Below are 15,769 nucleotides of genomic sequence, written 5' to 3' on the forward strand. Positions count from 1 at the left end.
GCCTTTGGGAGAGGCACCATTGGGATTTCAGTGGAGCCAACATCTCCAGAACATGGGCAGGGAATTAATTACATACTCACTCATAGGGATGCCAGCCTCCAGGTGGGACCTGGGGACCTCCCAGAATTATAGCTCATCTCCAGACTACAGGGATCAGTTCTCCTGGAGAAAATGAACACTTTGGAGGATGGACTCTATAGCATTGTAACCCACAGAGGTCCCTGTCCTCTACAGGCCCCACTCCCAAATATCCAGGAGTTTCCCGACCTGGATCTGGCAATCCTAATCCCCATCCCCCGCCTGTGGTCAGGGGGTCCTGACAACCCTACTAGTGGTGTATGTGTGCATCAACCAATCCTGTGCCAGGCAGTCTCTCTTGCAACCCCTCAGCAGCCCTTGATTCTTTGCCAGGGGACAAGTGCCAATGTGCCCTTCCTCTTGCCTTGGCATGTGGCAGGATTTTCATTAGATCACTGAATTTCTCACTTATCATGCATGTTTTCATGTAGCTTTGAACTCATATTGGTTCCGCTGTTGATCAATCTGGTTGCGTAAGCTTTTTCTTCTATCTTTGACAAGTAATTAAAGCAATTGGAGAAATATTAGATTCGTTTCCTTTTAACTGAGATTAAGGCCTTTTATGCACGGGTTGTTTCCATCACTGTCAAGCCCCACGCACTTTGGGGGCTTTGTTTTAATTATGCATGTATTATATGACCTTTAAAAGTCACCTCACTCTCCCTCTGCATTTTCCCTGTGTTTTGTGGATACTGTTTTACCCCGAGTTAAATGTCTGCCTCGATTCCAAATCGAAAGCTGGTCCTATTGATACTTGTCAGTTTGGGGTTTCCCCCCCTCCCATTCTTACTTCTTCCTCCCACTTGTCTTTCCTCTCATCAAGCCCACCACTAGAAAACTACTTGGTCAGTTTCACAGTGAGTGTTGTCAGTTTCAGACCTCAGCCTGATTGAACAGGTTTCTTTGATTGCGACTAGTGAGAATGCTGAAATAATCACAAAGGACCCATGTGGCTGCTGATTTGGTCAGTTTCACAGCGAGTGTTGGTCAGTGTCAGACCCCTGTGTGGAGTGATTTGAGAACCCGACTGCAAATACTGTGCATTGAAAGAGCAGCATATCCAACAGAAACAACCTGTGCAGAAAAGGCCAAAGAGTTAAGTTTGGCCTTCTAATCTTGCTTGAAAAGATAAGAAAAGAAAAGATATAGCAGATGTATCTTTAGATACACCTGTTTGATTAACTCACCATTAGTTAAGAATCAATCATTTATCTAGGTTATCATGTTGGAGGGTAACCATGTTGGTCTGGAGTAGAACAGCTAGATTCAAGTCTAGTAGCATGGTCACATCATGAGACGACAAGAAAAGACAGTCATGCTAGGAAAAGTTGAGGGCAGTAGAAAAAGAGGAAGACCCAACAAGAGATGGATTGACTCAATAAAGGAAGCCACAGCCTTCAGTTTGCAAGATCTGAGCAAGGCTGTCAAAGATAAGACATTTTGGAGGACTTTCATTCATAGGGTCGCCATGAGTCGGAAGCGACTTGACGGCACTTAACACACACACACACACACACACACACAGCACCTTCGAGGCCAACTAGATTTTTTGGCAGATGAGCTTACAAGAGTCAAATCTCCCTTCATCAAAGCTCTAGGATTCCTATTGATTATCTCAGGTGGGCAGACCCTTTTTGTCAAATGTCCTTTTCTCCCCTTCACTATTTGGGATTCTTATCAGAGCTCCTCCTTATGCTTTACCTTAATTACTTCCGGGGGCAAATCCCTTTTACCAAACCTGCCCTTTTCTCTCACACACAATTACAGGTGTTTTCTACTTTATCCCAGTGTTTAAACCTCAAGGACACCTGCCATTTGGGGTTGCTATCCAGGCATAGGGTTGCCAGGTTCTCCCTGGCCACTTGCATGGGGTTTTTGTGTGTGCCAACTTCAGGTTGGAAATCTCCTGAGATCTAGGGATGGAGCATGGGGGGGGGGGACAGGGACCTCAGTGGGGTACAATGCCATAGAGTCCACCCTCCAAAGCAATTTCTCTAGGGGAACTGATCTCTGTGGTCTGGAGATGAGCTGTAATTCTGGGGGATCCCCAGGTCCCATCAGGAGGCTGGCATCCATACTTAGGCCCCACTCTCTTTGTGACCCCCCTAAACCCTACCACCCAACGCAACTCCTCTCAGCTTCAGAGGGGCAGATAGATTAGGCAGTCACAATTTCATTACCCATCTCGTCTCTTAACTATTTTAACGAGAGTCCTGACCCTTTTGCATGCCAGGTTTTCACTCTCCTTGCCAGAGAACCCACCAGACAGGGTGGCCCAGTCCCCTAATCAACTGCCCCCCACCCAGATATTTCCCTGAGCTATTGGGACAGGGAACTATACACTACTTCCCTTTTATGCTACCATCATATAACTATATATAGGCCAGGGCCAGGCTGGATTGTGTGCATGTGGTTTCTTCCCCGGAGACAATTCACTCTCAGTTAGCAGGGATGAAAAAAGGAGTTAACTTTTATTTAAAACCATCAACATCATTGGAGTGTTGCAGGCACATGGATGCAATGTTTCTCAGTGCTTGAATTCTTGATACTTAACTCTCCTCTTCCTTCCATTCCTCTCAGTTACGGACTTCTTCACAGTCAGCATCTACCTCATTCTCCTTCACTCACTGGCTCAAAGCTCCTTCTGTCTCCATTCCCTGCTCTAACCGCTCTGCCAGCTCCTCCCAACCTTCCATCAGGTCCGACTAGTTGCACTTTGAGAGAGGCAGATCTGGACCTGTCCATCACAATAGCTTTATCTGGGTATGTAGGGTCAGTTCCAGCCAAAATTATTGGGAATAATATCATGAAGCCAATGAAGGAAGTATTCTGGATTGGTTACTGAATGTACGTTGCTTTGTATTCATAAAATAAGATACCTTCATTATATATGCATAGAGAATGATATAAGCAAATGGGTCCCTGCCCCATAGCACTTACAAGGAGGAGGAGGAGGAGAGGAAGAAGAGGAAGAAGAGGAAGAAGAAGAGGAAGAGGAAGAGTTGGTTTTTATATGCCGACTTTCTCTACCACTTAATGGAGACTCAAACCAGCTTACAATCACCTTCCCTTCCCCTCCCCACAACAGACACCTTGGGAGGTAGGTGGGGCTGAGAGAGCTCTATTAACAGTTCTATTACCTGTTACTTGCCCAAGGTCACCAGCTGGCTTTGTGTGTAGGAGTGAGGAAACAAATCTAGTTCAGTAGATTAGCCTCCGCTGCTCATGTGTAGGAGTGCGGAATCAAACCCGCTTCTCCAGATCAGAGTCCACCGCTCCAAACCACCACTCTTAATAATTGCACCACGCTGCCCCAAACCTCATTTCTTAATTCATCTTTCGCCCTACCACTTTCTTGTGGGCATTTTGCATGTCTTGGTTTCTCAGGCTATAGATTAAAGGGTTTAGCATTGGGGTGATAACTGTGTACATGACGGCAGCCACCCTGTCTTTGACGGCCGTGTAGCTGGACAAGGGGCAGAAGTAAACCCAGGTAATGCTCCCATAGAAGAGGGTGACTACAATCAGGTGAGATCCACAGGTGGAGAACACCTTGAGCTTTCCTTTGGCTGAAGGCCAAAGTAATTAGGATGCTGGTGTAAGAGACCACGATACACATGAAGGAGGTCATGATAATAGCAAAGGTTTCAGTCATTCCTAGCAGTTCCAGAGTGCTCGTATCTGAGCACGAGAGCTTCAGTAAGGGCTGGAGATCGCAGAAGAAATGGGGGATCCTGTTGGAAGCACAGAAGACGAGGAAGGAAGTGAGCGTGGTCTGGAGGAGGGAGTGGAGATGGGAGATCAGGCAAGACAGCGAACATCGCTCGGCATAGCTGTGGGCTCATGACTGTGGCGTAATGGAGAGGGCCACAGATGGCCATGTAGCGGTCAATGGCCATGGCTCCCAAGAGGTAGCTATCCGTGTTCCCCAAGGCCAAAAAGAAGTACATCTGGGTCAGACAACCAGTGTAAGAAATAGTCCCTCCTCGGCCCTGTCTACCAAGTAAGCTCAGGAGCATTGTGGGAACGATGATTGAGGTAAAGCACACGTCCATCATAGGCAGGCAGCTGAGGAAGAAGTACATGGGGGTGTGGAGGAGGCAGACGTCCGACTAGATGGCCACCACTGTGACGATGTTCCCTGTCACTGTCAGGATGTACATGGCCAGGAAGAGGACAAAGAGGGGCATTTGCAGCTCTGGCGTGTCAGAAATGCCCAGCAGGATAAACTCAGTGGCACTTGTTTGATTCTTCGCCTCCCTAGGCAGGGTTAAGGAGCATTCTTCTCACCGAATGGCCCTGTGACCTGTGATCTCCTGCAATGAAAGTGTGTATAGTTAAAATATATCTTTGCCATATAAAGGATGTTTTGGAATGTGCACATACCTGCTGCTATTGTTTTGGATACAACTTCGATCCGTGACAGTTTAGTTCACACGGACATGATCCGTCCACGCGACTCCAACCTTCCTGCCGGCAATTTCCGCTGCAGGCACTGCACGTTCTGCACATACATGCTTCCAGACAAAGAACTTACCTGTCCATCCACAGGTTACAAATTCCAAATCAAAAAATTAACAACTGTGAATCACGCAACCTGATTTATGCTGTATGATGTTCTTGCAAACTTTGGTACATCGGTAAGATGGTGAGGCCAATCAAATATAGGGTGGGAGAACATCGGTCCCATGTTAGAAACAAAGTGGCCAAGACTCCAGTGGTTCAACATTATATTGACAAAGGCCACAGTGACAACGATATGTTATTTTTTGTAATATGGCGTTTAGAAAAACAAAAATTCAAACGCATTGGTGTAGACAGAATTTTGCTTCACCAAAAGGCTAAATTTATACACTTTTTTAAATACATTACATCCGCATGGATTGAATACTTCTTGGAACTTACCTTGCTTCATTTAAAAATTTAAAAATTTAAAAATTTAAATAAGATTAAAAATTTAAAAATTTAAAATATTAATTAAGAATAAACAATTGCTTAAAACTGTCTATTATTAAAAGACATTGAACTTGTATAGTACTAACATTATAGATTTATTTAATAGTATACTTAATTTAGTTTAGTTAGGTAGCTAAAATGACCACAGGTGCAACCAATAAACCAGCAGCCCTTATAGTCCCTTTCCCAGGTGCAGACAATAGAGAAACGCAGCACAACGTGAGAACAGGCTACTTAGCAGTCCATGTGTAAGTATCTTACTACTATTGTTATTGTTATCATTGTCATTTCTGTAGAATTCTTTCTCACAATATTGTAGATTGTATTTTGATATACTCTTATTATTTATGTACAAATATCTGAGCATATGATAGCGAGATTGCATAATTTTGAGGAGGTATGTTATGTTTCTAGAAATATGATTTTCTATCTGAATGTACCATATTTGGGATATAGAATTAGTTTCCATTTTTGTACTCTTCAGTGTTCCTGAGGAAGGTTTCCCATAATCAAAACAGGTGGAAATACCGGATCCCTGTAGTAATATTTATCTGCATACAGACGACAGGAACCACGTTCATTTAGTTCCAGATGTTCTACAAATCATCACTACTGGCATTCTATATGGAACATTAACAACGTCTTCAGTGATTGTTGGAGCCATAGGCTCTGTTGGGACATTGTCCTGCATTTTGGACGAATTGATCAGTTTATGTGGATTTATTTCATATTGCTTTGTGTGACTACACTTTATAAATATACATTGTTGGTTTGGCATATTGCTGTTATTTTCTCACAGTTCTCTGTGCAGCAAGCTAACTTGTTTTGTGACTAACCTCCAGGTATTAGCTGGAGATCTCCTGCTATCACAACTGATCTCCAGCCAATAGAGATCAGTTCACCTGGAGAAACTAGCCGTTGGTAATTGGACTCTATGGCATTGAAGTCCTTTCCCTCCCCAAACCCCACCCTCCTCAGGGTCCACCCCCAAAACCTCTTGCCGGGAGCGTAAAGGGACCTGGCAACCTGCGTCTCCTTAATAGGTACAGAAGATAGGCATATAAAAACCAATTCTTCTTCTTCTTCTTCTTCTTCTTCTTCTTCTTCTTCTTCTTCTTCTTCTTCTTCTTCTTCTTCTTCTTCTTCTTCTTCTTCTTCTTCCATTGATAGACCTGACATCAAAGGCAAAGAACTTAATTACTTTAATGGGATCTTTCCATATTGTTTCTCCATGGAGCATTTCTGACAGGAGGCTATCAGTTTCCCCTTCAAAAAAATCGCCCAGCAAGTTCTGCAGCGGAGACTTCTTCAGAAAGACTCCAGGATTAGTGATTGATAAATCCTTTGATATTCAAACCCAAAGCAAATCTTAGGAAATGGCCTCCTTGGAATTCTAAGCATTGATCATTAACTGGGATGGCTATTTCCCAACTGACAATGGGTTCTTAAATCTCTTAAGTAACCTCTGGATGAGCAGGAGGGCGAAGGGATACAATAGAGTGATTCTCTGTTGGTAGACATCTCAATGGGCTCTTTCTACCATATATTTACATTTGGACAATTAGCTCCAGTTTCCAACTCCATATAGGAAAAACAATGTCAGAAGGTGTTTACAAGAGATGCAGAAGTGACATTTTCCGCTGCTCCTCTCCCTGTTGTTTGCTTCCAGAGGTCCTTGGATTAATGAGACCCCCAGTGACCAGTTTGCTCCTTGGCCCTTGGAGGTCATGTCCTGAAATACAGATGGGTTCTTCAAAACCATAATTCTCTGCTTCTCTGTCAGAAAGCAGCCGTGAGACATCAGACTACAGACGCATCCAATTCAGCACTATGTTTCCACCCAGACGCATGTGGGATTGTTAGAGGACCTTTGAAAGAGTAGCAGTGTCCCACTCACAGAACTCAGCAGGACAAGACCTGGTGTCTCTCAGCTGCTCAGACCATGTGGAACCTGATGTCTTGACTTGGTGAAAAACTCAAGAGTACATTCTCCAAAGCTCAGATCCTCTTCTTTGCAGGCACAAGAACAACCTTGGATGGATCAGAATTAATTTAGTTGGGGTAGGTGAGATTTCAATTTAGCACCTTCTTCCAGAAGCTGCCAGCCAGAAGCCTCTGGGAAGCTCAAATGCTCATTCTAAAGATTGTTCTTAAGATCAGTGGCCAAGTTCTTCTCACAGCATTGTCAGCAGGGTCAGGTGGTTCTTGGCTGTTCAGAAATAGAAAAAGTAGAAGGGGCTGAAGTCCTTCCTAAAGTCTGAAACTGCCCTATGGATCTCAAATTCATCTGGTCTTGTGTGCATGCTATCAAATCTGTATGGAAAGGACATGAATAAATAATTCACCAGCATCCCATTAGATGGCCTCCTGGTTGGGTTGTTTTATAAGCAGGATCAGCCTCTTCCTTCTGGTCTTCTGCCCAATTCACTGCTGGGCAATGAACTGTGATTCTACCAATTGTTGCTCCAGCTGATCTTGTTCCATATCTACCCAATAAGATGGGGCAGCCTCGCCTTCTTCTTCTGGTCCTCAATTCTTTTGGTCATTGTCGGGGAGGAGCTTAATCATAGCCGGGCATGTCACTGTTACTGGTAAGTTGGAAAACATGCTAGTGGACTCTGGTTTGATTTCCCACTCCTTCACATGAGCGTCGGAGGCTAATCTGGTGAACTGGGTTGGTTTCCCCACTCCTACACATGAAGGGCCAGCAGAGTGGTCAAGGGAGAAATTACTCCTGTTATGCTTGAGAGATCACGGGCTACATACAGTCCAAAACCATGATGTCTCCATCATATCCAGCCAACTCTCATTCCCTTCTCTATTTTCCACACAAATATTTTCCAACGGTTGATTCACACTTCCATCAGCATCTCTTGTTTGATTTACTGCATTGATGTGCTGCTTTGCACCAGATTGGCTTCCAAAGCAATTTAGAATTCAATTCCATCACAACTGTAAACTCGAAACCATTGTTTGTTGAGATGAACAGATCTTTGTTTGGGTGGGGTTTGCCATACAGTGAAAGAAGCATCACCAAATACTGGAGCAGCAAGCATTTGTTGGGGTCTAGTAGAAACTGGGCCCTGACCTAGATGGCCCAGGCTAGCCTGATCTCATCAGATCTCAGAAGCTAAGCAGGGTCAGCCCTGGTTAGTATTTGGATGGGAGACCACCAAGGAATACCAGGGTTGCTGTGCAGAGGAAGGCACTGGCAAACCACCTCTGTTAGTCTCTTGCCATGAAAACCCCCCAAAGGGGTCGCTATAAGTCAGCTGTGACTTGACGGCACTTTACACACACACAGTAGAAACTGGGCATGACCATTGGTAGAGAAGATGGTGGTGGGAAAAGCATTCCAGATGTTAACCCTCTACTCTCACCCCACACCTTCCAGCTGCTGATGGCTTCCACCGGCTGTGCCCTGTGGTGTTTCTGCCATTAACACTTCACTCCTGGAAATGCTTCCCAACAAATGACCCTCTTTGAGAGAGACCCCACTTGCCTGTTAGGTAGGGCTGCCAAAGGTACAGGAAAAAAGTGCCCCCCTGACCCTTTTGTTTGGAAATGGGCCGGTGAATCCTTTCATGGCATTGAGGTAGAGGACATCACCTGGTCAGTAAAATCTCATTTAGAACAAGAAGAGGAACTTGCCATGAAGTTATGGCAAACTCATGGAAATGCCATCCATACGATATGCCAGGCAAGAGATGAGCAGAGGTGGTTTGCCATTGCCTTCCTCTGCATAGCAACCCCAGTCTTCCTTGGTGGTCTCCCATCCAAGAACTGATGGGGAGGAGCTGTGGCTCAGTGGCAGAGCATCTGCTTGGCATGCAGAAGATCCCAAGTTCAATCCCTGGCATCTCCAGTTAAAGGGACTAGGCAAGTAGGTGGTGTGAGAGACCTCTGCCTGAGACCTTGGAGAGCCATGGAGAGGGGTCATGGCTTAGTGGTAGAGCATTTGCTTGGTATGTAGAAGGTCCTAGGTTCAATCCCTGGCATCTCCAGTTAAAGGGACTAGGCAAGTAGGTGATGTGAAAGACCTCTGCCTGAGTCCCTGAAGAGCCACTGCCAGTCTGAGTAGACAATACTGACTTTGATGGACCAAGGGTCGGATTCAGTATAAGGAAGCTTCATGTATTCATGTGACCATGGTCAGCTTCCAAGCCCCAATGAGCTGGGCTATTCAGGATATTCCTACCCAGCTGACAATGGTATTGTTAAGAATTGTAGGGGTAAGACAAAGAGGTCCCTGGGAAACTCAGCGTCACTTTTGTGGAAGCAGAAGCCACTTATGAAATTTGCTCCCCCCATTTTACAATTCATCGTAGGTTGAAATTTTTCGGCGATCTGTATGTAGAAGGGAGGGCAGGTGATTATGACATGTTCCATCAATGTTTTTCCCCTCCTCTCTAGCTGGACCATGGAGCAAAGGAATGAAACTTCTGTCTCTGGATTCATCCTGCAGGGGGTCTTCAACCAAGCAGGACACGAAAGCCTCATCTTCTCCATCCTCCTCTTCATGTATCTGCTGAGTCTACAGGGCAACCTGCTGATTGTCCTTCTGATCCGCTGCGATGCTCATCTACTCCACACACCCATGTATTTCTTCCTCAGCTACCTCTCTATGGCTGATCTGGGTCTTTCATCTTCCACCATCCCCGTAACCTTACACAGTCTGATTTCCCAAGACAAGACGATCTCCTATCGTGGGTGCTTGTCTCAGACATTCTTTTTCTTGGGTTTTGGCAGCAGTGACAACTTCCTGCTTGCCGCCATGGCCTACGACCGCTACATGGCTATCTGCCACCCACTACATTACACTGCCTTGATGAACGCCAAGCGTTGCTTCTTCATGGTCTCTGTCTGTTGGCTTCTGGCCTTTCTACACTCCACGATGTACACAGTGATGCTTTCCCGTCTCTCCTTCTGTGCATCCCGGGAGATCCCCCATTTCTTCTGTGATGTCTATCCAGTCTTAGGACTCTCCTGCTCGGACACCACTCCCCTAAGCATGCTGGTAATGACGGAAGGTATGTTGGACATTCTGGGACCCTTTCTCCTCATCGTGGTCTCCTACGCACGCATCTTCTTCACTGTAATGAGGACTCCCTCTTCAAGCAGCAAACGCAAGGCCTTCTCCACATGTGGTTCTCACCTGACTGTGGTTATCTTATTCTATGGCACCCTGATCTGGGTCTATTTGCTGCCTTCCTCTGGGAACAAGACCCTGGCTTCTCTTATGTTTACCGTGGGTGCCCCGATGCTGAACCCCTACATCTACAGTCTGAGGAACAATGAGATGAAGGGGGGCCTGAGGAGACTCGTTGGCCGAATGCGAGTCTCCCTAGAGTAACTGGAAATAGGTTCAGTTTCACCTAGAATTGCCAACGTTTGATTTGACCCTATAACACTGATGCCATGATGATAATGCTGGTCTCCATTCTGTGAAAAGCTTCACTGTGCTTAGGGATGCCAACCTCCAGGTCCTGCTTACAGTTGCAGCTGTTAGTAATTAGGCTTGTACGACCTTAAATGTGGAGGGGAGGGAGCGCTTGGTAGATGACATAGCATCACCATCCGCTTGCAAAAGGGGGCTACACGGCAGCGTTCTTTGGTATGTATATTCTTCCCTTATTGACTTTATATTATTTGTATTTCATTTGTATGCTTATTCTCTGGGTGATCTTTAACCTGGAACTATGTATTATAGAACAAATGTTCTGAACGGCTCAAATTGAACTTCATGGGACTGCCGAAATTGAAAAAGCCTATGCGAAATAGGACTACCTTTTGGAAACCTATTTTTTTGCATCCGTGGAAGATATTTCTCCTGCTATTGCAGAACTTTGAAAAAAATATTACGGCATTGATGGAAAATTGTTCTATATTATGGAACTCTGTACTGCTATATTGTTTTTCACAATGATTTAGTGTTCTAAGAGCTAAGTTCAGATGATATGTGTTTATGTGAATTTATGAATTACAACATGTTGTTCTTAGTCTGAGATATATCTTTATTGCATGCCATAAGTGCTGGTTGTTTTCATAACTATTTCCCAATTTGGCACTAGTCTTTTCTTTGAGTTCTAACCTCCAGGTCCTAGCAGGCGATCTCCTGCTATTACAACTGATCTCCAGCCGATAGAAATCAGTTCACCTGGAGAAAATGGCCACTTTGGCAATTGGACTCTATGGCAATGAAGTCCTTCCCCTCCCCAAACCTCGCCCTCCTCAGGCTCCACCCCAAAAACCTCCTGTCTGTGGTGAAGAGGGACCTGGCAACCCTATTCTTGATGTCTGTACATAGGGTGGATGCTTCATGCTCAAGAGCAGGCCTGGCAATTATTTGTCTTGACATTTGGCACTTGCATACATGTGAGTGTACATGCCTGACATGCTCCCCCCCATCCTCTCTTGCTCTTTCTCTCTCACACGGGATGAGTTGCTTTTTAGAGAGGGAACACAGTTTCATTGTCTGTGAAACTTTAGGTCATTTTCATAGCTGTGTTCTTTGTAGGTGTTATCCTGCTGCACTGTTACTCTCAATTTATAATCCAGTTTTGTGTCGTTGTTAAAGTTTCTTATACCAGGGGTCCCCAACCTTTCCGAGCCTGTAGGGACATTTAAAATTCTGGCACAAAGTGGTAGGCGCGACCACAAAATGGCTGTCATAGGAGGCGGAGCCAGCCACAAAAAGTCAGAGAGTTAGGTTATGCTTGACTCTAATAGTAACTCGTCAATCTTTCAGGCAGAAGTTCTGCTTAACTGGATGCCTTTAAAAATAAAGATATTGCTTAAAATATGTTCTTACTTTCCCAGAGTTTATCTTTACTTATGATGTGAATTTCCTTGTGCTGTGGTGGCAGCTGCTGCTGAATCAATGTTTTTTTGACTTTGCACAATCAGACTTGAACACACGAACACATGAAGCTGCCTTATAGTGAATCAGACCCTTGGTCCATCAAAGTCAATATTGTCTACTCAGACTGGCAGCGGTTCTTCAGGGTCTCAGGCTGAGGTCTTTCACATCACCTACTTGATTAGTCCCTTTAACTGGAGATGCCAGGGATTGAACCTGGGACCTTCTACATACCAAGCAAATGCTCTACCACTAAGCCATGACCCCTCTCCATGGCTCTCCAGGGTCTCAGGCGGAGGTCTCTCACATCACCTACTTGCTTAGTCCCTTTAACTGGAGATGCCATTTTCAGCAGGAAATGACATGGGAAGAGAGGTGTAAAAAAATCTTCCATCCATATTTTGGAACGATAAGGGAGTCTTCCTTAAAGTACAATCCTGTTCCTTGTATAAAAGAACCCTCTTGAAAATTCTGTTTTACATCAGGTTGCCAACCTCCAGGTACTAGCTGGAGATCTCCTGCTATTACAACTGATCTCCAGCCTATAGAGATCAGTTCATCTGGAGAAAATGGCCGCTTTGGCATTTGGACTATGGCATTGAAGTCCCACCCCTCCCCAAACCCCACCCTCCTCAGGCTCCATCCCCAAAACCTCCCGCCGGTGGCAAAGAGGGACCTGGCAACCCTAACCACACTGGCTCTCAGAGGAAACAGGGCTATAATATTGGACATCCAGTTCAACTCGTGTCATGTGAAGACTGCATCAAGCTTAATCAATGAGAAATGAAGCAAAGAAAAACTCAATTTCCAGTCTCTGCAAATCTTTGGCAAGGCTGAGATAGTTGCATTCTCACTGGCTTGGACCAGGTACAACCAGGCAAGAAGCGACACATTAGTGGTGCTACCAGGAGAACCTTGAATTTCCTGCCAGCTTCTATAGGTAGTGTGTTGTTAGGAGGGGAAGGGAAGGCGATTGTAAGCCAGTTTGATTCTTCCTTAAGTGGGAGAGAAAGTCGGCATAGAAAAACCAACTCTTCTTCTTCTTCTCCTTCTCCTTCTTTTTCTCCTTCTCCTTCTCTTCCTTCTCCTCCTCTATCACTCCCTCTAATCCCCTCTGAGTTTCTATGCAACACTCTCTAGTAACCATCAGGACATGTCTTACTTTTCTTTATCAATTCACATGCTCATGAAGTGGAGAAAACATACCAACGAATGTATGACATGGAAGATATTGTTACCAGGGTCAGGTCTTGTTTGCCAAAAGATGGGTCAAAGGCTTGCCTCATCTTCAGCACTGAAGTTGGTTGTTCTAGTCACTGGCTCCGCTTCACACATTATGATTTTCCTACATAGATATTATTCTGTATTGGGAAATGTGTACATCTTTTGAGTCAAATTCCATCTTTTGCTATCTGAGAGATACACTTAGTTGCATTCATCACACATGATGACATCTTTTGCTACAAAACAGAACTATCAATGCAAGTTTATTATTTAACTCTCCATCAATGTTATTTTTCTCTTTAGCTCAACTGTGGAGAAAAGGAATGAAACGTTTGTCTCTGGATTCCTCCTGCAGGGGATCTTCAACCAAGCAGGACACGAAAGCTTCATCTTCTCCATCCTCCTCTTCATGTACCTGCTGAGCCTGCTGGGAAACCTGCTGATTGTCCTTCTGATCGGTTGCGATGCTCATCTCCTCCACACACCCATGTATTTCTTCCTCAGACACCTCGCTGTAGCCGACATGGGTTTTGCATCTTCCACTGTGCCCATAACGTTACACAATCTGGTTTCCCGGGACAAGATGATCTCCTATGGAGGGTGCTTGTCTCAAACATACTTTTTCTTGGTTTTTGGCAGTGGCGACAGCTTCCTGCTTGCTGCCATGGCTTATGACCGCCTCATGGCTATCTGCCATCCACTACATTACACTGCCTTGATGAACGCCAAACGTTGTCTCTTGCTGGTCTCTGGCTGTTGGCTCCTGGCCTGTCTACACTCCTTGCTGTACACAGTGATGCTTTCCCGTCTCTCCTTCTGTGCATCCCGGGAGATCCCCCATTTCTTCTGTGATGTCAATCCGCTCTTAGCACTCTCCTGCTCGGACACCACTCCCCTAAGGATGCTGGTAATGACAGAAGGTATGTTTGACATTCTGGGACCGTTTCTCCTCATCGTGGTCTCCTACGCACGCATCTTCCTGACTGTAATGAAGACCCCAAGCAGCAAACGCAAGGCCTTCTCCACATGTGGTTCTCACCTGACTGTGGTTATCTTATTCTATGGCACCCTGATCTGGGTCTATTTGCTGCCCACCTCTGGGAACAAGACCCTGGCTTCTCTCATGTACACTACGGTTGCCCCAATGTTGAACCCGTTCATCTACAGTCTGAGGAACAATGAGATAAAAGGTGCCCTGAGGAGACTCGTTGGCCGGATTTGAGTCTCCCTACAGTAACTGGAAATAGGTTAAGTTTCACCTAGAATTGCCAACTTTTGATCTGACCCCTTTACATTGATGTGCGGACAGCAGCCACTGATAATGCTGATCTCCATTCTGTGTTGATGTCTGTGTGCTAGGTTTGCCAACCTAGGGTTGCCAGCTCCAGTTTGGGAAATACCTGGAGATTTTTGGGGCAGGGCCTGAGGAGGGCAGGGTTTGGGGAAAGGAGGGACTTCAATGCCATGGAGTCTAATTGCAAAAGTGGCCATTTTCTCCAGGGGAACTGATCTCTGTCACCTGGAGATCATTTGTAATAGTGGGAGATCTCCAGCCACCACCTGGAGGTTGGCAGCCCTCATTCACTCTGACCTTGCTTACTGTGATATTTGGACTAGATTTAACAGCAATCTGAAAAAGGATTCTTGACAGGTCCTAACTCCAGTAATGAAGGGATATCTAGTTAATGAACCATTAATGAGAGATCCATGAATGGCTACTAGCCATGAGGACTCAAGGAAGCCTCCATATAGAAAGCCAGCAAACCACTGAATGCCAGTGCTGGGGGGGAAGCAGCATCAAGGGGCGGGGCCTCAATATCCTGTTTGTTTGGCCCTCCAGGTAGGGTTGCCAGCTCCAGGGTGGGAAATACCTGGAGATTTTTGGGGGGTGGAGCCTGAGGAGGGTGGGGTTTGGGGTTTTGCAAAATAAACTTGTGGGTATACCTCTCTGGGTATGTAACCTCAATTATTGATCAGTGGACCCAAAAACGGGTGCTCTTCTTCCTCTAAGGTCTTCCTCTGATCAGACCTTTCTTACAATTTTTATCCCTCCAAATCAACTCCAGATGAGGAGACAATCATCAATCCTTTCCTGAAAGCCCCCATGGGATCTTCCTTTTTCCTGTTTCCTTCTCTCCTTCTAGGGTTGCCTGGAGATCTCCTGGAATCACAACTAAATCTCCCAACTAAAAAGATCAGATACCTGGAGTTTTTCTGGGCAGAGCCTGAGGAGGGTGGGGTTTGGGGAGGGGAGGCTGCGAGCGCTTTTGAATTCCCTTTCAGAGAATTAATTACTTCAATATTAAGAGGAGCTTTGTCTCCCGTCATTTAAACGGTGCGCTGATGAAGCCGCCGCTGCGGCGGTGAAAACGTTAAGTTAATCCGGACTGCGTTTCGATTTGATTACTTCCACCGTCTTTTTAAGAACATTCATGAAAAGAAAAACTTTTGGACTAGCTTATTAACTCTAGACGACTACTTTGAAGACTCCTTGAAAGCTACGTATATGTTAATTGTATCGTGTTGTTGAATAGTGTCTTGTTTCACCCTTGCACTTTGTTTACTTTCACTAAAGTTTTGTTTTGCATAATAGAATATTGGTACTAATTCTTTTAGAACTGCAGTACCTGGAGGTTGGCAACCCTGTTCACC

At 45.3% G+C, this 15,769-nt stretch overlaps 2 protein-coding genes and 1 pseudogene across 2 annotated transcripts; 2 read left to right on the forward strand and 1 right to left on the reverse strand.

Annotated features, from left to right (window-relative positions):
* Positions 1-3,405: 3,405 nt before the first annotated feature.
* Positions 3,406-5,377, reverse strand: LOC130493155 (olfactory receptor 1L6-like; annotated as a pseudogene).
* A 4,077-nt stretch (positions 5,378-9,454) lies between these two features.
* Positions 9,455-10,387, forward strand: LOC130479321 (olfactory receptor 1E5-like). The gene has a single exon (XM_056851709.1). It carries the CDS (start codon positions 9,455-9,457, stop codon positions 10,385-10,387), a length of 933 nt encoding a protein of 310 aa, XP_056707687.1.
* A 3,046-nt stretch (positions 10,388-13,433) lies between these two features.
* LOC130479331 (olfactory receptor 1J1-like) lies at positions 13,434-14,339 on the forward strand. Its single transcript, XM_056851721.1, has one exon. The coding sequence runs from the start codon at positions 13,527-13,529 to the stop codon at positions 14,337-14,339; it is 813 nt and encodes a 270-aa protein (XP_056707699.1). The 5' UTR covers positions 13,434-13,526.
* Positions 14,340-15,769: the final 1,430 nt, after the last annotated feature.

The sequence above is a fragment of the Euleptes europaea genome, chromosome 1 (assembly GCF_029931775.1).
Source record: "Euleptes europaea isolate rEulEur1 chromosome 1, rEulEur1.hap1, whole genome shotgun sequence".
In the NCBI taxonomy this organism is placed as follows: domain Eukaryota; kingdom Metazoa; phylum Chordata; class Lepidosauria; order Squamata; family Sphaerodactylidae; genus Euleptes; species Euleptes europaea.